Source organism: Brienomyrus brachyistius, chromosome 1 (genome assembly GCF_023856365.1).
Source record: "Brienomyrus brachyistius isolate T26 chromosome 1, BBRACH_0.4, whole genome shotgun sequence".
Taxonomy (NCBI): Eukaryota; Metazoa; Chordata; class Actinopteri; order Osteoglossiformes; family Mormyridae; genus Brienomyrus; species Brienomyrus brachyistius.
Genome location: NC_064533.1, coordinates 21,988,000 through 22,014,110, shown reverse-complemented (window position 1 = coordinate 22,014,110; position 26,111 = coordinate 21,988,000). Strand labels below are relative to the sequence as shown.

At 44.8% G+C, this 26,111-nt stretch overlaps 1 protein-coding gene across 2 annotated transcripts; it reads right to left on the bottom strand.

Moving 5' to 3' along the window:
• Window positions 1-16: 16 nt before the first annotated feature.
• Window positions 17-25,739, bottom strand: cc2d2a (coiled-coil and C2 domain containing 2A). 2 transcript variants are annotated; one of them, XM_049008523.1, is made up of 39 exons: window positions 25,283-25,739; window positions 25,005-25,086; window positions 24,402-24,458; window positions 23,728-23,808; window positions 22,037-22,160; window positions 21,605-21,672; window positions 21,309-21,410; window positions 20,538-20,636; window positions 19,851-20,072; window positions 19,291-19,450; window positions 19,059-19,195; window positions 17,311-17,442; window positions 15,979-16,194; window positions 14,911-15,017; window positions 14,149-14,289; window positions 13,786-13,942; window positions 13,448-13,701; window positions 12,736-12,913; window positions 10,968-11,121; window positions 10,737-10,884; window positions 10,166-10,304; window positions 9,833-10,036; window positions 9,590-9,682; window positions 9,088-9,179; window positions 7,985-8,152; window positions 7,710-7,815; window positions 7,472-7,581; window positions 4,838-4,934; window positions 4,197-4,295; window positions 3,769-3,945; window positions 3,554-3,568; window positions 2,903-3,106; window positions 2,614-2,703; window positions 2,359-2,472; window positions 2,006-2,140; window positions 1,659-1,781; window positions 1,262-1,320; window positions 896-1,073; window positions 17-280 (listed from the first exon to the last, which is right to left on the bottom strand). In XM_049008523.1, exons 1-39 carry the CDS (start codon window positions 25,294-25,296, stop codon window positions 92-94), a joined length of 5,025 nt encoding a protein of 1,674 aa, XP_048864480.1. In that variant the 5' UTR covers window positions 25,297-25,739; the 3' UTR covers window positions 17-91. The 2 variants fall into 2 exon arrangements, with proteins under 2 accessions (XP_048864480.1, XP_048864488.1); XM_049008531.1 differs by lacking the exon at window positions 3,554-3,568.
• Between the last annotated feature and the right edge of the window lie 372 nt (window positions 25,740-26,111).

Sequence of the window (26,111 nt, the reverse complement as noted above, 5' to 3'; positions counted from 1 at the left end):
TGGGACATAATCATGCTTATTAAAGTACTGCTTTAATCATTGTATTAAATAGCTTTGTTACAAAAAATGATCAGCTAATATCAAGCCCAACTTATCTGGTGCGAACAAGTGAGGCCAGGTACACCCAGACCGAGAGCACACTGCTGGGGTAAGGATGGACATAGACTGCAAGTGCGAACTCAATGCTGGGCGCTTCAACGTTGTGCACACCTGTGCTGTAGACCATTTCCACAAGGGGATGCAATTCTGAGAAGGCCATGTGTAGGGGGAACCCTGAGATCTGTGGATGGAATTAAGACATGGCCTTCATGCAGATTGTGGATGAAACCCCTACATGCTGGTTGAGTTGATCAGCTCAGAAGACATACTGTTAAGGTACAGCACCAGGCAAGTGTAGACACACCTACTGAAAATCATTTGTTTTTCAACAAGATGACAATACTAAGTACACCAAGGTTATGTAATATGTACTACCTTGTGAAGGAGGAAAGTGATGGAATATGGGCACAGATGACTTGGCCCTCACAACCCCCAAGCCTAAACCCTATAGAGCCAGAGTGAAGAGTAAACGCAAGGAAGCCAACTTGGGCCCAGAACTCATGGAAACACCTTTAGGACTGTTGAAGCATTCCAGGTGGCTACATCTGAAAGCTGGTTGAAATAATGCCAAGAGTATGCAATGCAGTCATCAAAGCAAAAGGTTATTTTGAGAATGTAATTACCAAGAGAAGTGTTCAACATTTAATGTTATTTAATTGCACCGAGGCAAAGAAAAATGCAAAACAGGCATTCAGACTTTTGACTGGTACTGTACCGTGGCTAATAACAAAGGGAAGCTGATCACACCCATAATCTCAGGGGCCTCCATTTGAAGCAGCACCCTTCCCAGACTTACCCTGTAGTCACCCAGCAAGTTGTGCAGCTCCAGCCGGTGCTCCTCACCCACGTCCCTCCCACGACTCAGCTCCAGCTTGGGCAGGAAGTGGCGTAGGGTTGCGGTGCAGTAACGGTTCCAACGGGTTGGGTGCCGAGGTCGCCACTCCATGATCTTCTCTTTCAGAACCTTTTCGATCCTGTGAGATGTGGTGTAAAGAACATGTTTCCTTTTTCTAAAACAGCAGTTATGGGAATTAAGATGAAGATCCTGTGCCTTGTGGTGGAAAAAGCAATAAGCCCAAACCAAATCTTGGATGATCATATGCAAGTGAAATAGCTAATCTACATAAAAGGGAATAGGTTTATGACTGCGCATGAGTCTCACCTGTCCTGTAGCTCAGCAGCAGCTGCCTTGTCTGATCGCTTGTAAGCTATCTCCTCGGGCTGCCAAATGAAAGGCTGGCATGAAATATTAGCGGAGACTCGACCTAGCAGTACAAAACTGAGGTGTTGCATATTGGTACCTGCGAGTGATTTTGCGTTATGTATCAGCATAAAGAGAGCAGCTGTTTGACAGACAGTTGAAATGAGGTTCAGTCTGCTTGATATATCTATATGCTGAGGAATCTTAGGCCAAGAGAGCTGGAGGTTGTGGAGATGGGCAATCCTATGTTGACAATTGTTAGACCCTCCTGCTGTGGAAGGATGTCCATGCAATGCTGATCAAAGGTCAGAAGTGGGAAGCTAGCTGTTTAGGGGTGTGTGTCCCTGTGCCTCCTCACCTGCACGCTGGAAAGCCCAGGATTGGGAAAAGCCCTGGAGAAGAATGGTTTCCACAGTTTAGACCTAGTAACATCAAAACTCATTCTCATTGGGGTGTCATAGGGCTGCAGGTTGAACCACACCTGTGTACCAAAAATAAAGAACAATCTGTATGGGTGAGGTAACTTTTAGATGCAAAATATATAATCTAAAATCCAACTATTAGCAGTTAACCATAGGAGTTATAACTCCTGGATGTCTTGCAACGTTCTCAATACACTTGCATGCATAATGTTGAAAATTTTTTCTACTGAAAAGTCTCTAAGCTCCTGTCATACCCACCTCTATCCAGGTAGCAGGTACTTACATTGTCAGCATTTATCAGGCAGCCCACAGTCTGAAGAGGGCAGAAGGTGTCATACTGGCCATAGTACTGACCCTTGCTGGGATCCCAGATTACGTAGTGCCCTTGTTCGTAGGTCAGCACGTATGCTGTGGGACCCTGAGGTTGGACAAATTAGTTTCATGGAGAGTTCCTTGGAGGCACAATGGGCTTGCTGTAGCCAAACTCAAAAACTTCACCTGATGCCCATGTAGGAAGTTCCCAAACTTGATGTTTTGTCAAAGGTTCTATAACCCACTCTTCCAACATTTTTCTAATGAAACGTCAAGTTATGATACTGTCTGCCTTTACCTCTAAAAACCCCGGCCTCCACTCACCTCCGGAACCGCTGTGCCAATGATGAGCCATGCCTTCTTCTTCATGAACAGGAAGTAATTGCACAACAGTACAGCGTGTTCCTCTTCATCACCTGCCAGCAATGTCAGGAATTGCTAAGGGAGAGAAAAAGGACAAACCTTTGAGTGGAAAGTTGTAATTCATCATTTGGAGCTGAATCTAAGACCAGTCTATATTGTGTGTAGCACTAATTGCTGTTCGACCAACAAACTTCCAGATGGTGAGAATTCACTCACGTCACAGGTGCTCCAGATGTCACAAATCCCAGCAAAGGAGACACTGTCTGGCAGTGAGGGAATGAGGGAGACATAGCGTGCCACCAGTTCCTTTGGGTTTTTTGGGTGGGTAGGTGGGGGAAATCACATGGTCAGGATCTTTCATGCTTTTCAGTAGTATTATCTAGTACAATTACCCAGTCACCCAAAACATGTCAATGAATTCCCATCAATACTTATACTAAGATTCAGAAGCAGACCAGGACAGAACATTTTTACAGGCTTGTGACAGAAGACTAGTGCTATCTACCATGGTTTCTTGGGGGCTGTTAGGAAAAGCATCTAGCAGCTCCTGTGGTGGGCTCAGAGCACGGATGTAGCGGGTGACAAACACAGCCTTCCCATTGATGTCGATGACCGTGGTGATGCAGGGGCGGCCGGGAAAGCACAGAGCTGCATCCCGCTGGAAGACCTCAGCTGCTTGCAACAGCCTTTCCTCCTCCTGGGTATCAAACTGCAGGTATGGGGTAGTAGTCAGAATCAGAATGGTATCACAGGTTAATAGGCTCTGCTACAGATGTTCAGTTCCTAAGTTTTTGTAGCCCCGTAGGTAATGGGAACCTCCAGTGTTGGCTCCTAATGACACAAATACCATGTTTTGCTCCGGTTGTGCTACTGAGCAGCTGCATGCAAATGAAGCAATAAACCAGTGAACATTATGTAGCATGTAGGTGCATCAATCAGCACTTTTCTAATGAAGGTTATAAAGCAGTGAAGAACTCCCATCAATATCCATTTAACAGACATTAAGACAAAAAAAATAGTCCACCAATCAGTGAACCAACACTAACGATCCATGGAATGGGTCTACCAATCGGCGAGTCAGGAATCATGGAACTGCAAGAAAATCCCACCATTACAGCTGTTTTCTGCTGACCTAAGCCTTACTTTAGAGAGTTACCTTGATCTCCTTCATCTAATAATGGCAGCAACAACAGGAATAAAATGACATATGAGTGTTGTAATAACAGCTACTAAAAAATAAACATAACAGAAATACTGCACACATGAATATTAATAGTAATGCAAGAAAAGACAGCTTTACTAACGATCACAGTCCACTGTATTACTGAAGTCACAGAGGTAGAAAGCTCAACACAGAAAGAAAAGTCTTACTCTTTCCCTGACACTCTCCCCAGGGATGAGCTGAGGCTGGATGGTGATGAAGAGGGTGATGAAGGAGCCCTCGCTCAAGCAGCGTACTGCGTCATAGCCTCCCTCGCTGGCCAGACTACGCTCCTTACTATAGCCTAGAAGCACGGCTGGGCTCTGAACCTTGAACGTGCCATCAATCTGCATGGCCACCACAAAATCAAATAACCAATTAAATCAACCCATTACCATTATTTAATTACTAAAATCACTCAGTTATTCAATTATCCAGCAAACCTATTAGTCAATCATTAATCATACAATAAGTCCCATTAAGTAATATTTATTAGTATTCTGTAGGTATATTGACTAAATCTCAGCGTTATCAGTCTACCTGTAGCGTTAAAAGAGATCTTCTCAGAGCTGAGTGGGTGTATGATAGAGTGCCTTACCCTTGACTGGAGGTAGACGGTGCTGAAGGGAATCTTGACAGAGCCAAGCCAGTGCCTCTCGATTCGTGTGTGCACAGAACTGCCCCTCTCCCGCTCATCCTGTGGAAATCCATCCATGTATCTATATCAAGAACCAATGCCCCTACTGAAGAGTAGTGCTTTGGATTCAATCACGAGTGGATATTATGTACAAACTGTCTTTAACAAGCAAATAACCGTTCTATTGAAAAGACTGGACCAAAGACAGAGGATCTACGGTAAGAATCTCAAACTTAAATAACCTGGGGATCACGGGCTAGATTTAGTAGTAATGATTAAAAAAGATGTTGTGGTCTGGATCTAGCCTGCAGGCCAATACTTTGACTCGCCACATCTAGTTTTACCGTTGGGGTAAGTAAATTCTCCAGTTGTCCCTGCGAGGGTGAAGTTCCCCAAGCTTTTCAGCAGAGCTTGACCCAAGTGACCAGTCAAGACATTTCTGGACAGCTCCACACCAAGGGTGTAGATCTGGGTATGGATGGTAGGGACATGTCCCTACCAATACTGAGGGAGTTCCTTCTGTTTTTAGGGGGGAGGGGGTTCAAGCTGATTTGGTTGCTACCAATGTTGAAACCAAACATAAACCCTTTATCCACACTGACCTCTGTTATGTCAAACGCCATCTCATCAAAGATGTTTATGAAGACCTCATCCTTCATTGACTGGAGGCTAGATGTGCTGTAGTCACCGTTGGGGGCACTGTAGGGAAGCAGGCAGTAACAATGCTGGGAGCAGATATTTTAGCCTCCACAAGTCATTTATGCAGAACTGAAATACGGAAGTTTTCTCAATTTGTGAGATACATTCAGATGTCATTTTTTAAGGAATGGAAAAATGTCAGAAGGATGAATTAAGTACAAAAGAACCAAGACCGATGAGTTTATGCATGTACACGTTCGTCCTTTTTAGTCATATATCCCAGTGCTTCAAAACGAATATTCAATAATAAAAATAACATTTTGTTCTATACAGTATGTCAGAACTCCAACTTAATCCGTTCGGGTTCGAATCCTAAAAAGTTCGAGTTCTGATCGAATTTTCCTATAATAAATAATGGAGAACCAATTAATTGGTTCCCGGCCCCAAAAAATTACACCTAAATATGTTGTTTATTTAGCATTTAAACACAAAACAAACAGGATAAAACAAGAAGAGTATATACTAAACGCATCTAAGCACATTTATCAAAACAGTAATTTGGTAAGTAAGAAAATAAATGTATCCAAACAATGTGTAAAGTAAAAAAAAATGTACAACTATTGCACAACTTGAGCAATGGCTACCAAAATGATATAAAGTACAGTGTATTACCTGATATTTTCAATAAAAAAGCACTATCACCAACAAACGATGCTATCACAGCGCATGCGAGGCTGAGACTGAAGCGTTACCCTTTGTTTCTGCTCAGAGACATGACTCATTTCCCCGCGTACAAGTTATCTTAGGTTGGCGTTCACAGTTCGATTTCTGAGATTCAGATCGAGTTTTAGGTCTTTTTTTTTCTTTTTCAAACTGGTTGGTTCTACTTTTACGAAATTCGCGTTCTAATGAGTTTGAGTACTGAGGTACCACTGTATATCCTATATACCCAAAATAAAATTCTAATCACTTGATTTGGTTCTTCAACAATTTTACCCTTCTGTTTTCAACTGTTTTCAAGTTAGATATGTTATATCCTTATATATATAGATATATCCTGGAGCCTATCCTTCCATCCCATATCACATCACACAAATCATGTCAAGGCTGAATTTTTCCATACTCTGACATCATACATACCCTGTGAACTATAACCATTTCAGTTACTGATGTCATTAATATGCTCTAGGGAGGCATCAAGGAGGAAAAGGCAATTCCAGCTAGTTTTCATGCTCGCTACATGTGCAGACTTCATGTTATTCCATATCATATATTGCAGATGCTTTTGTCCAATGGAATGTACATGTGGGGCAGATAACACATTTCAAGCATGTGAACAGCAGCTCTGGCTCTGATGCAATGGGCTGGTTTCTGCCTGGTGCCTTTTGAGAACCTGCCTGTGTTTCCAATGGTTTCATATAAGAACAGAATGGAATGTTAGGTCAGTGGAAATGAGAATAAAATAAAGGCTCGTGTGAATTCTGTTTGATTTATTTTGATCAGTTTGGGAATTTAAATTTTTATAAGCTGCCTTTAAGTAATCGATGCACTCTGTCTTCATTACCAGTTCTTACAGGGACCCAGAACTATCAGAAAAATACATTCTGATGCCTGAAAATTCCACACTTTTTCTAACTCTAACCCTAGCCTGAGTTTGCTAACCCTAATTTGGGGCTTAAGGATGAAACAACAGGCTGTTGGCAAGTAGGAAATATGCTACTAAAGCAAGCTAAAGTGTGGTTTCCCATCCAGTGGGGGCCCAGAAATATGAGACACACACATTTTGATGCCTGGAAGTGCCATACGGTTTTCTAACCCTAACCTCAGATTGCTAACCCTTCTTGCTGTATTACCGCTTTCCTTTTAAGTATCACGCAGTAAATAAGTGTCATAAAAACTGAACTTTGCTGTCCGCCTCATGATCTCTTTGCCACTCAAGCATCACAATATTTTACTTATTTGACCTGCGACACACACACACATGTGACCCAGGCGGAGCGTCGTGGGGTTTCCTCCGGGGACTCCGGTTTCCCCCCACTGTACAAAAACATGCTGAGGCTAATTGGAGTTGCTAAATTGCCTGTAGGAGTGCATGTGAGAGTGAATGGTGTGTGAGTGTGCCCTGCGATGGGCTGGCCCCCCATCCTGGGTTGTTCCCTGCCTCATGCCCATTGCTTCCGGGATAGGCTCCGGACCCCCCGCGACCCAGTAGGATAAGCGATTTGGAAAATGGATGGATGGATGGACCTGCGACACATTTATAATTTATTATTAAATCTGCCCAGCAAATTGCTGTAACACTGTTGTACTAATAAGCTGGTTAGTTGTTTCACTGCCGGCACTGGCGATTAAACAAAACTACACCAGTTATGGATTCGATTTTCTGGGCTTGAAGGAGATTTGGATGTAATAGCCCTTCTCACTTTCACTGACATTGCAGTTCCAGCTTCTACCTATGGTGGTGTGTTAGAGCTGTTTTTTCTGGCCCAGGGCCAGTTTCTTTGTGGTGGAAATGTGCAGAATCTGTTCTAGGGAAAATGCCCAGCACCAGCATCGCATTTGTGGACACAAGACAACATCACAGTGTTGCATTCTACCTGAAGGGCAGCTCCAGCTCCTCATTCCAGCAGGGGTTGGGACCGTCCGCAGTTGTGGTCTGGCATACCGTCCTCTGGAATGACACCTCCACAAAGGGCCGGATCTGTGACTAGAACATATATACATTTCACGTGTATTTAAAGTTACCTATATTTAAATCCGTCTAATGCAATATCAGGAAATGCAAGTGTTTGCACAGTAGTAATATCATAAGAGGACATGTATCAAGTCCCTTACTTGACTAAGAGGCCAGTCGCCCCCCTGCAAGGCATTCTGGGATGACTGTCCAGCTGCAAATGGCTCTTTGAAAGGCCGTGCCGACTTGGATGCCACTGGCGGTTTGCTGGAATTTCAAGTGGCAACAGTCAGAGAATCACAGTAGTACGTGATTGCTGGACAGGAGTAATGATGTCAAAGGAGATGCGGTAATGCTATCAAAAGAGTAACTGAAGGATGTTAATGACGTTATACCCAAAGAAATACTCCTAGATGGAGCAACATCAGTGTCATACCTGGACAGGGGTTTACGGATGGGGATGTCATAGGCTCGGATGATGTTGACGAGAACCTTGATGTCCCCATCAGACAGGTTCTGGGCGGTAACCTTCTTCCTCTCCTTCCTCTGTGGTTTCAGGGGCCGCTTGGGTTCAGCTAACTTGAAGAGGTTGAGGCCCAGAACCCTGACGGTCAAATGTGGGCTGTTCATTTCTGGTTTCCAACATCCACTCAGACCACATATACTAGGTTTTCTTTATCAGATGTTTTAAGCTTATCAAAAACTCAAACAGTATTAAAGGGTTTAGCCTCGATATTTCATCTTATCTAGTAGTTACAACAATGGCAACACATGAAAACACTTGGTACATACAGGTTCTACATTAATGGCACCACTTCAGAGAGACTAGACTACAGTATAACACAGCTAACAAAGGTATACTACCAAAGCAAAGGTATACTACCAAAGCAAAGGACCAAAAAAGGAGACAAATTCCAAACAAGGTATACAAATAGGGCAGAAAATGAGCCTTCTCACATACCCAGGGCTCGTACCACTAAACAAACATGGCAAAGCAAACCCAGGAAAACAGAAGGAAAACAAGAGTGAAACGGGTTAAATTATGAAATACTGCACAGCATAAAATAAAAAGTCAAATGAATACAAAAAAACAAGAATACAGAGAGGAAGCAGTGACAGTCATTTCTAAAGGGGAAACCAAACATTTCAGCTCAAAGAACTGGGACTGACTATTCCTCAGGCAAAAGATTCAGTAAAACATATGTACCCCTTGAAGACATTGTATCTCAAAGGTTTCTTTGTTTGCCGAGAGCTGAAAAATTGTCTTGTGTTAACCTTTAAAAAGCATTACTGTGTGGCTGTATAGCACTTTTCTGATATTTACAGGTTTGGTTCTGTCATTGATACTCCTGGTGCTTTCAAAACAAATCTTAAACACTGACTGTTTGAATGTAGGGACATTAAGGGGGCTTCCAAACTAAAATAAGATGATAAACAAAACTGCTATCCTGCCAGTTCCTGGGAACTGGAACACAGGAGAGTCTGTATCAGAAAGGCGAGAATGATGGGAACACAGCAGGAAGGTTTGCTGAACTTTACCCAATGCTGGGAACCTCATCCTCCTGGACCAGATCAGATAGAATGAAGTGGTGTTTAGAGATCAGGAAGCGGTTGACAACAGACTCCCGTACCTGGGAAACGTAAAGAGTGACACGTGTTGGAATCTGATTGAAAGAGACACAAATAGATACGATTTGATTCGAAGCCAATGTCAAAGATCCCAATTGGGGCAATGCTAGGATATTTTTAAGGTGGGCACATAAGCCAATGATATGTTTTGAATCGGTGAGTGACATGGGAAGAGGCACTACGGGGCCAATCAGCTTTCAGCTGGGGCTACTGTTGCCCCACCCCTTTATAGGCCCCTTTCTTCCTATTGAGAGTTTTAATAGTAAATTAAACTATTGTGTACCAAGTTATACCTCAAAATGTTCTTTAAGTTACTTAAGGACTAAGTGTGACAAGGAAGGGTGACAAAATGAGGGAAGAAAGAAAGATGAAAGATAGAGTGACGTTCCAGCCCCATGTGTACTGCTGTCACCTTCTGCAGGTACTTGGCCACAAGGGCCCTGTGTGCATCCAGGTGATCCCTGGTGTCGATGACTTCTCCTTCCTGCAATCTCCTCTCATAGTCCTTAGGTGATCAGGGGATTAAAGGAAAAAAAAGCTAATTAGCAAAGCAACAAGACTGAGTACACCAAAACCCCCCCAAGGAACTTTTAAGACCCAAGGATGCATTTTAAGACCTGACTAAAAACCACTTCAACACCGGACCACAGCTCACCTGAAAGATCTTCTCGGAAACCTCACGCTCCACAGCGGGGATGTTCTTGTAGTTGCGGAACTCTGCCACCTCCTGGCTCCTCAGTGTCAGCAGCTGGAACCTCCTGGATCTCTGTAGCTCCTCGTCCGTCACGAAATTAAATTCCTCCTGAAGCTGCTCTAGGCGAAAGTAGTCAGGCACCTGCACAGATCCACTGCTGGCTACCTGCACGAAAAGAAGAGAGAAGCTTCTGCACTCAATTCATATATTTATGGTGCAGGCCATGGAGTCTGTGATGTAGGTGATGCATCCTCCCAGCGGGTCTCCATAGGGATTATGGGTAACCTCTCTCACCGTGAGTAGCTGCATGAGCATAGCGTTGCTGGGGTCGTTTGGGTCAAGCCGGGATTCTGCTGCCCACTTGCTCAACTTCTTCATATCACTCAGGCCCGATGCTCCGATGCAGGCGATGGCATCCATCTGCCTCAGACCACTAGGGGGGCGGCAGATGTTACATAAGTTATAGAGCTAACTCAATTCAATAGGACCGAGATTCAGGGGAACTGTTCTTGGACCCTTTAATGACATACTTTTCCCAAATGCAATCCATCCAGCTGTATGATGGTGAAACTTACCTTTTTCCTCTTAAAGCAGCTGTGTTTGTAAATATATATTTACCTCTTATAAATCAATATTTGAAGTTAAGTAAAATTTCTAGTATCTATTATAGTGTTTCACAACTCAGTCCTCAATAACCTCCCCAGACAGTCAACATTTTTGTTCCCTCCCAGCTGTCCACCAATCCAGAACATCTAATACCCTGTACAGGTTTTGGGAGCTGGGAAGGAGCACAAATGCGGACTGTCTGGGGGTCCCTGAGGACTGGGATGAGAAACGCTGGTATATTATGTGCTGCTGGGGATACCTGCGGACACCCCATGGCTGCTGGGAGTTGGGCGGGGCCAGGGGGACCTCATTCTTGTCCACGGCCCAGGAGATACAGCAGGACAGCTTCCCGGAGGTGAGAAGGGTGAGTTTGTTGCTGCCGTCCGCCTCAAAGGAGAATGGTACATCTGGGAGTGGAGAGACGTGGTGAGACAACACATGGTTCATGAATGTGAGGTAGAGATGGTCAGGGTTGGGCGGCTCTCCATACCACTGCCGACACCCTCGTGGTCAAAAGCCACCCTCTGGCTGCTTCCAAACTCTAGCTCCTGGAAGGGGGCGGAGCCTGTCAGGACGGTGGTATCTGGGAGGGGCACAAATACCTCTGCCAGCAGGGAGGAGGAGGAGCCCACCACCTCAAACACCTGTATGCAGGGAGGAAGGAGGACAGAGGGAGAATCAGATTGATATTGGAGGTCATAACATAAGTGGTCTTCACATTCTGTATCACAGATCTAGCTAGTTAACCACTACTCTGCCTGCTGTCCTCCACTGGCTTTACTGGGTACGGGATGTATATAAACTCATAAGTTCCATTTGTGACAAAAGGTCTTTTTTTTTTTTTTAAAGTGATTGTCATCGTTGACGCACCACAACACACAGTGCACAACGACGAAATGTGTCCTCTGCATTTAACCCATATGTGACAATGCGACATTGACTTAATTCATCACCCGGGGAGCAGTGCCTTGCTCAGGGTACCTCAGTGGTGCCTTGCTGGTCAGGGATTCAAACCTGCAATCTTTCAATTACAAGTGCGCTTCCCTAATCATTAAGCCACCACTGCTTGTAGCTATTATTATTTTATAAGCCACTTTCGCCGTTATGGTCATTAGATAAACAAACTGCAAAAGGTATATGCATGTGCAGCATGTAGGTTGGCGAATGCAGAAGAGACAGAAGGTAAACCGAGGTGGTTAATGCCAATTTCTGCATCTCATTTATTTAATTAAATTTTACCTCAACAAGTCCTGCCAGAGAATACCTAGATTCCACTGCTTTCTGATAATGAACTTTACTTGCCTGGCTCTTCTCCTTGAGCTATGGACCATGTCACTCTCTGCTTGGGTCCTATCTGAACCTAACCTCCCTGAGCTTGGCAGAACAGCTTCTCAAGTTAAGTCCTTTAGACAGGAATACATTATCATGAAAAAATTCACACAGCTTGGGTGGATATATATATATATATCTCTGGAAAAAAGTAAGAGACCACAGCAAAATTTTGTGTCTGTGTAAAATATACATTTTTTTGCAAACTGCAGCCTGGCTCTTCCCTGATTCTCATTCATGAAGGGCTTCATCCTTGCTTTATGGGACTTCAGTCCTGCTTCTAGGAGCCTGCTATGAATTATCCTAGCAGTGCACTTCACACCACGTAATGTTTCTCATTCCCTTTCAAGGTCACTTGAGGTCATCCTCCAGTTTATGAGGCACTCTCAGATAAGCCGACGCTCATCTCTGGCATAGGAAAGTTGCTTCTGCCCTTTACATGGCTGGTTTCAGGTCGTTCCCAGTGTCTCCTGCTTCACATTATTCTTGTGTATTGCGGTCCAAGAAATTCTGAACCTGGAAGCAACCTGTTGCTCAGTGTAGCCATCAGCCAGCAGAACCAGCATTAAACCAGGATTTAAAAATGCAGATTTGTTTAAAAATATAGAGTGGTCTCAATTTTTTCCAGAGCTGTATTTTTTTTTTGAAGCAGATAAATATGTTGACTTGAACAAAAGTTTTTTGAGAAAGCAATACTAGACAGTCCCAGGAGCAATAAGGGACTAAGGGTCTTGTTCAAGGACATAAGGACGAATCGCTCTGCCGACGCTGGGACTTTACCCAACAACCATCTGAACACAAGCACAGTGTCCCACCCAACTGAGCCACATACCACCTCCATTTTCATGCAATCAGTTAGCCTGGAAAGATACTAGATCTACAGTAAATTAAAGAGGCCAGTGTACAGCTTTCACAGGTACGACTCTGACCTGCAGCCGGACGCTCTCAGGCCAGTTCACGATCTTCAGGTTAAATATCTGACCAAAGTGGACCCTGAAGTCCGAGCTCAGCGACCGCCGGTCTGTCCTGGAGACCTCTTTGTCATTGTAGAGCACCTTCACAAACAGGGAACGCTTGGAGACGTCCTCCCGCCGGGCAATCTCCCCCCTGCAGCAGAGCAGAGCCAACACTTTGTTAGAAAGCAAGGCATGATGGGAAACTCCATACTAACATTTCAAACTCGAGTATAATCCCATTATACCCAGTAAGGTGTCACTGACTGACTGAACTGCTCCTGAGCAGGGGAAATTCTAGGATTTTTTTAAGGTGGGGGGAGCATAAGAAGGGCCATCATTGAAACAGATGGACCAGCCTTATATTTAGCGAACGACCTGTTATGAATAGGTGAGTGACAGGTGAGGGGGCACTCTGGGGGCCAATCAGCTTAAAGCTGGGGGCAGCGCCCCTGTGGCCCCGCCCCTATATAATGCCCACAATTCCTCAAACAGAAGGTCATTCCTTCCTACTCTGAGTTTTAATAGTAAATAAAAATACTGTCAGTCAAGTTTATACCTATAGAAGAATGTTTTTATGTTAAGACACTAAAGGATATGAGAAGGGAGGAAGGAGACTGAATCAAACACGCTGCAGTCTCCTGAGATGCCTGTGCTCACATGTGTCACACACACTGTCCCCCCTCACCTGGGACACTGCTCAGTGGGCGTGATGCTACCACTCAGACTGATGTCCGGCACCAGCACAGGCTCTCCTGGCCTCCGGCGCCACCTGCTGGCTTTCTCCCGCACCTGCTGCTCCGCAAGCGCCCAGTCCTGTTTCTCCGGTAGCTCTGGCTTTGGAGGCTCGTCCCCTACAAATTCTTCCTCTTGCTCTTCTTCCTCCTCCTCCTCCTCACCATCATCACGCATCTTTGCCTTTTTCTTCTTCTTCCTGGCCTTCTAAACAGGAAGCAGTGTCCCTGTTAGTGAGGCCAAGCCAAAAATCGCAGAAAGAACTGCAGCGCCATCTGTAGGGGCTTTTACCTGCTTCCTTCTCCAGGTTCTCCACTCCTCATGCTGCTGGCTGTACTGTTCCATCTTTCTCTGGTATTCGTCCTCAAATTCTCCCCGCAGCTCCGCCAGCTCTGCTTGGATCTCTGCCTCAAAGTCCTGCTCATCCTTTTGTAGCTCAACAACCTCTCTGCTCACGCAAAGCAACATCAATTACGGTAACAGTTAGCATGAAGCTAATACCACACTACTGTAACACTTTTAGCATGAGGCTAACATTGCATTACTGTAACACTGCTATCATAAAGTTTAGTTAGAATGTATTACTGTAACGCTGTTGGCACAATGCTCAGTAATCCTGCTTGACTTCACAGCTGACCAGCAGCTGAGCATCACCTCCTGAGGTGTAGTTTATACGCTGTGTTGGTGAACCTCTGGAACTCTCTCAGTGCTTTCATTTCCTTCCAAACTTTCACGATGCTCTTCAGCAAAGTCCGGTCCTTCTCCTGCTCTGTGTCCCGCAGAATCCTAGTGTTCCTGTCAACCAAGTCAGGTGATGATTCACATTAAGGCACATCACACGGGGGCTGGTTTTAATCACGGGGGGGGGGGGGGGGGGGGGGTGACATTTGACTTGGAGGCTTAGGGGTAAAAAGCCCTTTATTAATGGTGATTCAGGCAGATCTATAGAAACCTCATTTACACCAACACAGATCTGGTGCTGGGGATGGTGCTGGGCTGGTTCTCACTTGATGCCTTTTGAGAACCTGCCCACGTTTCCACCGGTTTCCAAAAAGAATAAAACTGTCATCGTGATGCGGAAGTGAGAGTATAGATTTATACGAAACCCATTTTTTTGGACGTGTTTTGATCCGTTTTAGATTTTAAGTTTTTATAAGCTGCTGCTAGTTGTCAGAATATCGTGTCGTGCTGGACCTGTATTTTCCAGCCCAGGGCCAGTATTTTTATAGTGGAAATGCACGGAACCAGGACTAGATTGGGAAAATGCCTGGCACCAGCTCTGGCACCACCAGGCAAAAGTGGACCCAGTTAATTCATACAATTTAAAAATTTGCATGTTTTTAGTTTGACTGCATCTACTAACAATACTGATATTGAGGTATCAAAGACCAGAACCAGGAATCAGGCAACACCTACTTCACTTCCTCTTTGTACTCCACCATCCTCTGCCGCATGGCCATGTTCAGGCCCTGCTCACCATGGAGATCCTTGATGTTACGGGTAGCATTTCTCAGTCCATTCAGCTGATGCAAATGGGGACAGATGTCAGCAGACAAAAGATAAGATGTGGCTCAACACACACATCAATAAGCAGACCAATCAGATACCACATACAGACTGACCAGGCCACATCTATTATCTAAGAATTTCCTGAAGCAGCCGTTCAATCATTCAGTTTTCTACAGCATTTCAAATGCATTTATACTGTGCCCTGTAAGGTAAGCCTGGCCCTCATACACTTTCACATGTGACCCAAAACCAGACAGAAGGTGCCAGAGAGCAGTATTATAATTATACTAAAGTCAAAAATCAAATACTAAAATGTAAATTAAACACTAATGGTTTCCAGTGATGCTCTGACACAAGTGAACATAAGACCAGAAATGCAAGTCTTAGCTTTAAAATTATTTTGGTTTGAATTCCCATTTTAAAATTTGAATGTATTTTGGGGGGCGGCATGGTGGTGCAGTGGTTAGCACTGTCGCCTCACACCTCTGGGACCCGGGTTCGAGTCTCCGCCTGGGTCACATGTGTGCGGAGTTTGCATGTTCTCCCCGTGTCGTCGTGGGGTTTCCTCCGGGTACTCCGGTTTCCCCCCACAGTCCAAAAACATGCTGAGGCTAATTGGAGTTGCTGAATTGCCCGTAGGTGTGCATGTGTGAGTGAATGGTGTGTGAGTGTGTCCTGCGATGGGCTGGCCCCCCATCCTGGGTTGTTCCCTGCCTCGTGCCCATTGATTCCGGGATAGGCTCCGGACCCCCCGCGACCCAATAGGATAAGCGGTTTGGAAAATGGATGGATGGAATGTATTTTGTAGGTGCTTTTATCCAAATTGATGTCCTGGACTCTAGTCAGTTCCTGGAGTAACCGAGCCACACACTGCTCCCATTATTCACTCATAACTATGCGTTTTCCCTTATGAGCAGCCTGGAGCGCCAGGTGAGGCCACACAGGTGGGAGGGGAGGAGCAGTGGCGATCGGCACCTTGTCCGTCAGAAGTCCCGTCAGGTTGCGGCTCTGCCGGGCCAGGTGTTGGTCATACAGCTGCGCCAGCCGGGCCCCCAGCACGTGCTCGCGGCTAAAGAGTGGGTGGTGGGAAAAGATGAGGCCTGCCACGTCCACGTCCAGCTGGCAGTGCCTTTGCTCTTCCCCAGGCCCCGCCCCCGGGATGTAGCGGCCTGCGTGCTTGGACTTCAGCGCCTGCCGGAGGGATAACAACACCTGAGAGATCGAGTGACAGCAAGCAATGGACCAGCTGCTCGACAAAACGGCCGACAAACTGATCAGCCAATCACAGCCCTCCGCAATTAAATGTACACCAGGAAATCTCATGCCTCGTGATCTACAGATGTGGATTTTAGGCGATAGAATGTGCAGAATAATTTTGTCTAATATTACCAATATATTGATAACCAGCTAACCTCTGAGCTCCACAAATCTGCAGTCAGTGTCAGTAACGTTGTTTCTTAAGATCCTAACATACAACACAGGGAAATTGACATCAATGGAGTAGGGCAGACTTTGGAGACAGTAATGAGGTTATAAGTGGTGAATGAGCCAATAAGATCCCTCATCCTCCACTATAGAAAATGGCTGATTGTCCAATACAATCATTTCCGTTATTTCAGGAATTTTGACTTCAGATCTTGTGCTGCTAATATTGACTGAGGTCTACATGTCATCTGGCAATATTGACCAAGACTAACACATCAAATTTATGCTTTGGTTTTTAACAAACCTCAGCTGATACTGATATGTTAACCTATATATTGTGCATCTTTAACCACACCCAAAGATACACTTGGAACTTGCAAATGACTCCAGCTCCACAGCAGGTTAAAAATACATTTATTATCAGCTTAAACAGCAGTTTGCATTTGTCTGGAATACTAATAAATACTTCAACACACAAATACCTAGAAAAATATGCAAAAGTATTACTTCTAAAATAAGGAATTAGAAAGGCACTCAGCTTTTCAGCTTTATGTAATGCCTGCTCAAACCTTCACCTCCCATGCAGTGAGCTGGCTATCCCCGCCAAGGACTTCAGACACATGAAAGCACTTTCATTTAGACAAACATTAACGACCATTAATCGTTGTCTGGCATCAGTCAGCCCCTGGAGGGGAAGACAGTTGTCCCTTTTCCTAAAGGCTGGATCTTGCGGAGACTCGGCTTGTTCAGGCAATGGAGCTGGTAGAATCTCACTTTTCTGCAGATGGCTCAGACAGCAGCATCTCTGCTACCAAACGTTGCATTTCTGCAGCAGAGTGTCTTTGGTGGTGACCAAGCAGAGACACAGAGTACCAGACCTACCTTCCTGTACACAGTCTGCAGGGCAGGGTCTAGGTCCCCCTCCAGGCTGAAGAGGGGAGGCCGAGTAGGGGACTGCTTGATGGGGTTAGGCAGGGCCTGCACCCTGCCGTCATCTCCAAACCACTTTTTACCCTAAAGGTAAACAAACATAATCATTGTAATCCAGCAATAACTTACATTGAGCATTTTTTTATGTAGCTGATGCTTTTATCCAAAACGATGTACAACAGAGAATACTGGGTCAGCCAGTCCCTGGAGCGACTGGGGGTTAAGGACCTTGCTCAGGGGCCCAATGGCAAAATTACTCTGCTGACCCTGGGATTTGAACAAGCAACATTCTGATCAGAAGCACAACATCCTAACCTGCTAGCCTTCAAATTGCCCTCTTAGTATAACACAGTATACTGTACATAAACTGTCACAACCCCTCTCAGGAACTGAACAGCAAGAGATCAACTGTAAAAGGGCGTGTAAATTAAAGGAGAAAGGGGGGATTGGTGCTGTCGTCCTGCCACTCTCACCGATCACTTAAGCTGTGGACGGTAGGTTGGCTTGTAAAACCTAATGAGTACTCAGCCTTAAATGAGGCGATGCCTCTGGGGTATAGTTATGAGCACAGACCCCGACTAAGTGGTAAAGGCGGAGGCATTGCAACAATTTATGAAAAAACACTACCAATAATGCAGAAGTCAGGATTTAAAGTTAAATCATTCGAATTATTGTTCCTCAAAATCTCAAGCACTTGTTAAAAATCTAAAACTCTGTCTCTCCCCCTCATTATAATTTATCCTTATTTGGAATTTTTAGCTGAATTTGCAGAATTTCTTTCAGACCTAGTTACTTCAACTGAGAGAGCAATAATTGTGGGGGATTTTAATATTCATGTAGACGAACAAACGAACATGATCCCCTGACAATAGCCTTTACGAATATACTAGACTCTATGGGCGTCACTAAAAATGTAATTGGGCCTACCCATAACTGCGGTCATACCCTTGATGTAATCCTATTGTTTGGCCTGTTGCCTCACACCTCCGGGTCCCAGGTTCGAGTCTCCGCCTGGGTCACATGTGTGCAGAGTTTACATGTTCTCCCCATGTCGTCGTGAGGTTTCCTCCGGGTACTCCAGTTTCCCCCACAGTCCAAAAACATGCTGAGGCTAATTGGACTTGCCAAATTGCCAGTAGGAGTGCATGTGTGAGTGAATGGTGTGTGAGTGTGCCCTGCGATGGGCTGGCCCCTCATCCTGGGTTGTTCCCTGCCTCGTGCCCATTGCTTCCAGGATAGGCTCTGGACTCCCCGCGACCCAGTAGGATAAGTGGAAAATGGATGGATGGAAGCTACCTTTAGGCCTAGTTATTCGTAAGCATGGAGTTAGCTTTCAATGCTTTGGAGACGATACACAATTATATATATCGGCCAAACCAGAAGATAGACAGCAACTTCAGAGAATGAATATGAATTCAAATTAATGTCAATATAAATGCAGTTGCATGCTCCCCGGTCGCCCAGAGGAGGATGGGGTCCCCTTCCGAGTCTAGGTTCCTCTCAAGGTTTCTTCCTGCTAGAGGGAGTTTTTCCTTGCCACCTTTGCCTCAGGCTTGCTTGGTGGGGTCCTGGCCGGTTAAATGTAAAGTGCTTTGTGACAATGACTGTTGTTAAAAGCGCTATATAATTAAATAAACTGAGATGAACTGAAGTGTAAATGACCCAAAACGTATGGGAAGCCTCGGAGCAGGTGCAGGTACCTCATCCTGCTGCAGAATGCGGTTCTCCAGGATGTTCTGGTTGACCCGGGACACTGGTGGCCTCTCCCCCACATAGAGACCTTCGTCCTCCAGGTAGCGCGGCTGCCTGTTCTCGGGCACCTTGCTGGAGGCCGGCACTGAGCCAGACAGACACACACACACAAACACATACAGTGAAGAAAAGGAAGCAGGACTCTCTGTATGCTTGAAAAGCAGGCATCTTATCCACTACCTGTCCTCAGACTGGGCGTGAAGAGGACCTCACTCTCCCTCTGCACCCGGGAGTGGTACCCCACATAATCTACCGCCTTCACCTCCAGGAAATCCTGGGCTGTCTGGTCAATGATGAACAGCTCGCTACCCTGGTCCCCCACAAGGGGTGCATCTTCATCCTGAGACACATCCACGCCCATCACGGTGAATGTAACACAACACACACAGACACACACACACACACCACATCCTCCAAAAGTTGCTTCTCAAACTCCTAACCCAACCAAAAAGCATGGTCACATTCACAAAAGTGAGTCTATAAGAGTTCTGTCACATTCTGAGAGTAAGAGGACACCCTCAGTGATTAATGACAGAGTGCTGTGCACATCTAAATACATCAGCCAACAGTGCTAGCAAAGATGGCCGCCAGATGTTTCCCCCCATTGCTCCTAGAGGCATTCTCAGGTCATTACGACTGTAAATAACTTTTATCAATCATCACTGTTCATTCGGTTCATTTCAGTATTTCCTATTTAGCAATTCAGATCCATCAGGCAGCCCCCAGGAGACGCCCCTTACCCTGCCCTCTTCCGGTTCTTCTTCTTCTTGTTCCGCTCCTGCTTCCTCCTCTTCTCCGTGGCTGTCGCCTTCCTCCTCCCCCTCCTCTTCCTCCTCTGCCCTGTCCCGCCTTTTGGACCTCCCTTTTTTTTGTCGTTTCACAGGTTCCTCTTGGGGTTCCGGGTCAAAGTTGAAGGTGAAGAAGTTGTAAGCCATCTCCGCTGTAGGCAACCCTGTCTCCATCTGTGGGTTGGGGACATTGCCGCCGCCGACGACATCATCATCATCACCGTCATCAGGATCAGTAACATCCTCTCATTATTCTTTTTAATTTGGGTGATCGCGATTTGAAAGTAACACACAGAGTCATATCCACCAAATCCAGTGTTTCCCAGTGCAGTCCTTGGGGACCCCCCAGACAGTACACACACTTATTCTCTCCCAGCATCCCTGAACCAAACAATCAAGAACAACCCAAATAATCAAGAACACTAGTACAGGTGACTTGTGATAATTTCATTGATCCACATTAGCTCCCGATAATGTAACATCTTGCTGTAATCACAGAAACATTTATCTTGAATGAAAAACATTGCCCAGTTGCTTATGGGTACACCAGAGTGATAGTACCTGAAAGAACAATGACGCTTATAAGGAATGCTCATGTGTTACTGTGAAGGTCGAGGTGAGGGGTAGGGAGCTGTCTACCTCTGCCTTTTGTCGCACTCTGTGCGCCGCATCTTGAAACTTCACTCTGGCTGCAGTGGACAGCTCCCCCGTCTCCCGACTTAAGAGTCTTGGGTCTGTCTGGGGGGGGGGCAGGGCACTCATTATTAACATGGAAAGTCATCTCTGAAAAGTGACAAACACTCCGTGATCAGCAGAGCCCTGACACTCGGGAGTCACAGAGTTTTCCCTTTTTCTTTTTTTTATATAGCAGGAAATAGCAGAAAATCTTTGTCTTCTGAAGGCTGGCAAGACATGACTCATTCCCAGCTAAACTTCCTGGAGAACAGCCCACATAGACTTTCCATTGACGCCTGATGAATGTGGGAGAAGAGCAGCGGGGATCTCTCTGCATGTCTGCACTCATCCACAAACAAGCATGGCCATTTCTGAGGTCCAACCTCATTTAAGCAGGCGGACATGCGACTAACATCCTTTGGTTCGGCCAAGAGAGCTTTCATTCCATTATTACTGTGCTTAGCAGATGCTTTTATTCAAAATCCTTCATATTTGGCCCTTTTCCTATATATCTGTTTACTAAACTGCACTCATTCAGTTTACTAATCCAGACTAAGCATCTTTCTCAAGAATACAACAGTAAGGAGCCTTCTTGAGACTTGAACCTACAACCTTTTGGCCATGAGTGCATTTCAGTTGATGTCCAAAAGCATTATAATATGAAGCAGAATGATAAACAATACTGAGGTCTGACAACATGAAAGGGTGTGAGAGAAAACTGGAGGATGCCCTCACCTCGACATCAAACCTAGTGAGGGTCTCTCTGTCCCGGAGACTCTGCAGGCAACTGGTCGGCTCCGACAAGGCCTCCTGCTGTAGGAGAGTCTCTGCCTTGGACTGAGTGCAATGTAACCAATCAGAGCCCCAATTAGAACATACATCATATCCTGTATGAGTCCCAGAGAATTGAGATTGACAGTCCTAGAGTAACTCCAGTAAAGCAGAAGTGCTTGTACTGATTGTGCTGAAAAGGCCACATCATATAGTGTATTATACAGTAAGCTATTGTGCTGGGGGGGGGGTTGAATTACCTTGGCAGCTTTCAGCTTCTCCGCCACACGTCGCCTGAGAGGGGTCTCTACAGGTAGGGGGGGCAGATCTGAAATATGGGGTGGTGAGAGAGAGAGACTAATTCATCATAATTTTTCATGGATGCTTTACTTGAGCAATTAGTAGTTTGAGTTCCTAATAGCAGACAGGAGAACCAGCCTTCAAAATCATCCAGCTCAGCATAAATCAATTATATAGACACTCAATGTCTTAGCCTACACTTTGAACTGTCTCTATTTCTGTACTTTTTGTGATTATTATAAATTAAAGCAGGAGGTCATGTTTAGCTCCTAGGTTTTCTAATGAAACAATTCATCCATGCAAATACTGTTCAGATGAACTGAGAAACATGCATGATCTTTCAGAACAATGTGTGGTCTGATTGGGGGGAGTGGGAATGTGCAACACCCCACCTCTCTGGGTATGCCGAGTGGAGCGGGGCTTGGTTACTGAATCCAGAGGTTCCCCAACCTCAGACAGCTCTGTCCCCATTGGCTGGTCACCCCGGGTCGCTTCTGCAGTTGTGTCCTCCAGAAGCTACAGGGTCAAAGGTCAAGGTTGAAGTTTCCGGACTCTAACGTCTCCACATGTGGAAATCAGTGTTAATTTCATAGATGAAAACTATGACAAAGTGACACATTCTTCAGCAAATAGAAACAAGATGAAAATGTCAGGAACAGGTGAATTTGAAAGTGATCCAATCGGAAGTAGTATCTTTAGTTAGTGTTGCCTGTAACGGCACAGGATTGGATAACACTGATCTAACTGGCTTCAAGCCAGTAAACCAAGCTATTCTGTCTCTAAATTCTGTTTGTAAATTCATTATACCTGTGCCAGGCTTGGCCAACATTTATCATGGGGAACCACATGATCACTAGAATGTATGAAGTGCTAGATTTTGCCCAAGCCCAGTCTATGCCACAGTAGGCTTTGGGTAGGAAAAAAAAACATACTGACATAAGGATAAATTTCACATGTGATGTGAAAGAAAAGACAAATGCAAGCCGTGAGGAGCAATAATAATAAAGATAAAGATCACAAACCTGACGCATGGTAAAATGAGTAGAAACAAATAGTTGATTTTTCTTTTAATGTGTTTGAAATGTTCACTGTCGTGAACTGAACTAAGTTTTGCAATAAGCACAAGCCAATTGGTTTTCACTAGTATGATACTTGATTACGTTTTTGAGAGAGGAAATTTAAAATTTGTCCTATGGACTGGAGCTTTTCCTTATAATATGAAGATGTGTTACATGCAAGTATTTTGTTTCCAACTAACTTATGCTTTTATGCATTAATATTTTATTTAATGATAAATAAATTTCATACAGGGGGCGGCATGGTGGTGCAGTGTTTAGCACTGTTGCCTCACAACTCTGGGACCCGGGTTCGAGCCTCCGCCTGGGTTACATGTGTGTGGAGTTTGCATGTTCTCGTGGGATTTGCATGTCATCGTGGGGTTTCCTCCGGGTACTCCGGTTTCCCCCCACAGTCCAAAAACATGCTGAGGCTAATTGGAGGTGCTAAATTGCCCGTAGGTGTGCATGTCTGAGTGAATGGTGTGCGAGTGTGCCCTGCGATGGGCTGGCCCCCCATCCTGGGTTGTTCCCTGCCTCATGCCCGTTGCTTCCGGGATAGGCTCCGGACCCCCCGCGACCCAGTAGGATAAGCGGTTTGGAAAATGGATGGATGGAAATTTGATACAGCCATTTTTGAACTATGTAATGCTTCGCATTACAACCTTTACAACAATCTGTGTCCTTATAGACAACATGTCCAAACCTAATGTAATATCTTAGCAGCTTTACAGACGTTTCCTTCAGGAATCTGGTGTGGATGTAGGTAGACGAATCTGTGTGTGTGTGCGTGTGACATGTGCATGCGTGCGTGGGTGTGTGTGCGTACACAGAAAGTTAAGTGAAATTTTCATAAAATTATCAAAACAATGTATTGGACAATGACTAAACCAGTTAGTTTCACTGCATTTATTGTAGATTTGGGCAACTAAATGTAAATTAGATTTAGCTGACTGAATATCAGCAGCTGTTTTTACTCCACAATGGAAGTAAGATGCTACAGTCTACAAAATAGAGGACTGACTCACCTTCCTCCTCCTCCTCATCCTCTGCGCCTTCAGAGTCTGCTTCAAAGTTGTCACTTGCTGCTCCTGGCTTCCAGACAATTCCTGCTTAAGAACAAGGGAGAAGGGAAAAAAAACTGAAAAAAATTGCACTTCAGTGGGAGCGTATCCACAAAATTAAAGCCGGGCTCTAGTCATCTGAACTTTTGGTTTAAATTAGTTATACTTACCAGCGACTGTGCTGCGACTTTTAAAAATCAATATCATAAAAAAACATCTGTGTGAAAATGTTCTGGAAAACATATTAAATCAAGACCATTTGGAAGAAAGATTTTTATTTCAAATACAGATAGTCGGAGTTAATTTAATTAACAAATATTTATTATTTCCGATCATCACTGGCAAACTTTCCCCCAGCACCACAGACTGAATAATAAATCTTATATTGCTGCCATCATACATAACAAAAATATGAGACAAGTAAGATTTTAAAAATGTCTTTGGCCTGTACTATCTCGTCTGCACTCACCCTGTCTGCACGGGTTTTCTAACAATTCACAAATATGCACTTGGCATCATACTTATAGAAAACTGCACGGCACATTCACACTTTTCCACACAAAAGTACGGCTGGGGGAGGTCCTTATCACCGTCAGGCAAATCGCAACCGGTCACTCCGCGGTTTCACAGCGACTCACCTCCACCTCTGTCCGTCCCCTGTCGCTGCTCATCTCCATTTCCGTGGTGACCAGAGCCTGAAATGCAGACCGAAGACTCAGGCAAGGCTTCGCTTCGACTGCAGAACGATCCGGTGCGGCTTCCGACGATCCCGGCGCGTAAATCTGCTTGCTCGCTCCCCTGCATGACGTGCTCAGACATGCTGAATCAAAGCATCCGTCCTCTGCTCACCGGCTCACTGAAATACCTGAACTTATTCTCTCTGGGCCCCGTGTCTGTGCCGTTCTCTATAACATGTATTGCAAACTTTATTAATATAAGTTATATGTTGTTAATTGTTTTGCGTTTTTCCAAATGCTAAATTATGAAACAAATTATTTTTCAGTAGGACAATTCCAGTTAATTTTCACATAGCGCCTTTCACAAGAGTCGCCCCAAGGCGCTTTACATGGATGTGATGTGATACATTACACCATCATTAAAAAGCCATATGATAAAACTATAAGATTAATTATTGAGATTATGGTGAGGGCTTCCTGTTTATCCAGGTATTTACATCAAATGGTATTATCTAGCAGCCAACAGGGAAGGTGTGACACTATTTTAAACTCCAGACGTTTTACCTGTGTATCCACGTCGTCTTTGCTTTTAGCCAAAGATTCCTGCAAAGCTCTCCGCTTCTTCCTAATTTTCTCCCGAAGATCGCTGGAAAAGGACAGTTTTGTCAATTTGATCATTTTCAAGCAACACGAATGAATGCGATTTGTTGAGCAAATCAACATACATCAAATGATGCACGTCTTTGTGCGACCAGCCACACGCCACAAACGTTGTAATTTCTGAAAAATGTCTAAGCTACACCTGTCGTAAAAAATTATCCTCAAAATACGATGCCACCTACCTTGACGAAGCCATAATATGAGGGGATGAAAGGCTAAGAAATAATGCTTGAACAACTTGAGGCAAGTTGATCTTAAAGTAAGTTACGCGACATGAATCCCTTCCCCATTCAATTCATCTTTCTTTCGGCTAAACCCGGCGGGACCAGCAATCTGACAACAATCAATAAGGGGAGTAAAACTCAGTATCTAAATTACAGAGTATAACCGAAAGGTTCACCCACTGGCGAGAATATATTTTATAGCTAGATCACTATGCAGTGTAGCGGCTCGGACATCCTGTAAATCAAAAGTTCAAGTAAAAAAAAGGTACTTAAACTTCGGTATCTGAGCACTAAAAGTCGCAAACATCGTGCGGCTGTTTTTTATTCGTTTTACTGTGAATTCGGCAATCCGAGGACGCCGACTTCGGCTGCTTAGTAACGAGAGAAGCGCCAGCCCGACTGCGCATGATCTGAGGCAGCGGGACCAGCGACGCGGCTACCATCCTCTCCTCATTCAAGCGACCGCGTGCCAATCACGGTTATCTGATGACGTATCCCCCAATCTACGGTGGCTCAGAGTACAACATACTCCAAACACCGTTATTTCCCACACACATATTGTCGCATATACAGATATATCAAGGGTTGCACTGGTATGTACTTTTCCAAAGACTACACCCAATACAACGCACTGAAGTTAAAAACGTAAAACTCATTTGACATTTATTTTAACGGGGGATAAAGGCAAACACAACTAGTGCACAGGAACTCAAACACAGGCAGGTCAACATACTTACTGTAGTCCTCTTGCAAAGGCTTTGGGAGGAAAAAAACTAAGCAATACGTC

Bases quoted from the DNA above. Each gene is read 5' to 3' on its own strand.
- cc2d2a (XM_049008523.1), bottom strand. The intron at 22,161-23,727 runs GTGAGTCAGTCC...TTGACCCTGTAG, and splicing joins GGATGAGGAGGAGGAGGAAG to CTTCTGGAGGACACAACTGC. The intron at 13,702-13,785 runs GTAAAAGCCCCT...CTTCCTGTTTAG, and splicing joins GAACCTGGAGAAGGAAGCAG to AAGGCCAGGAAGAAGAAGAA.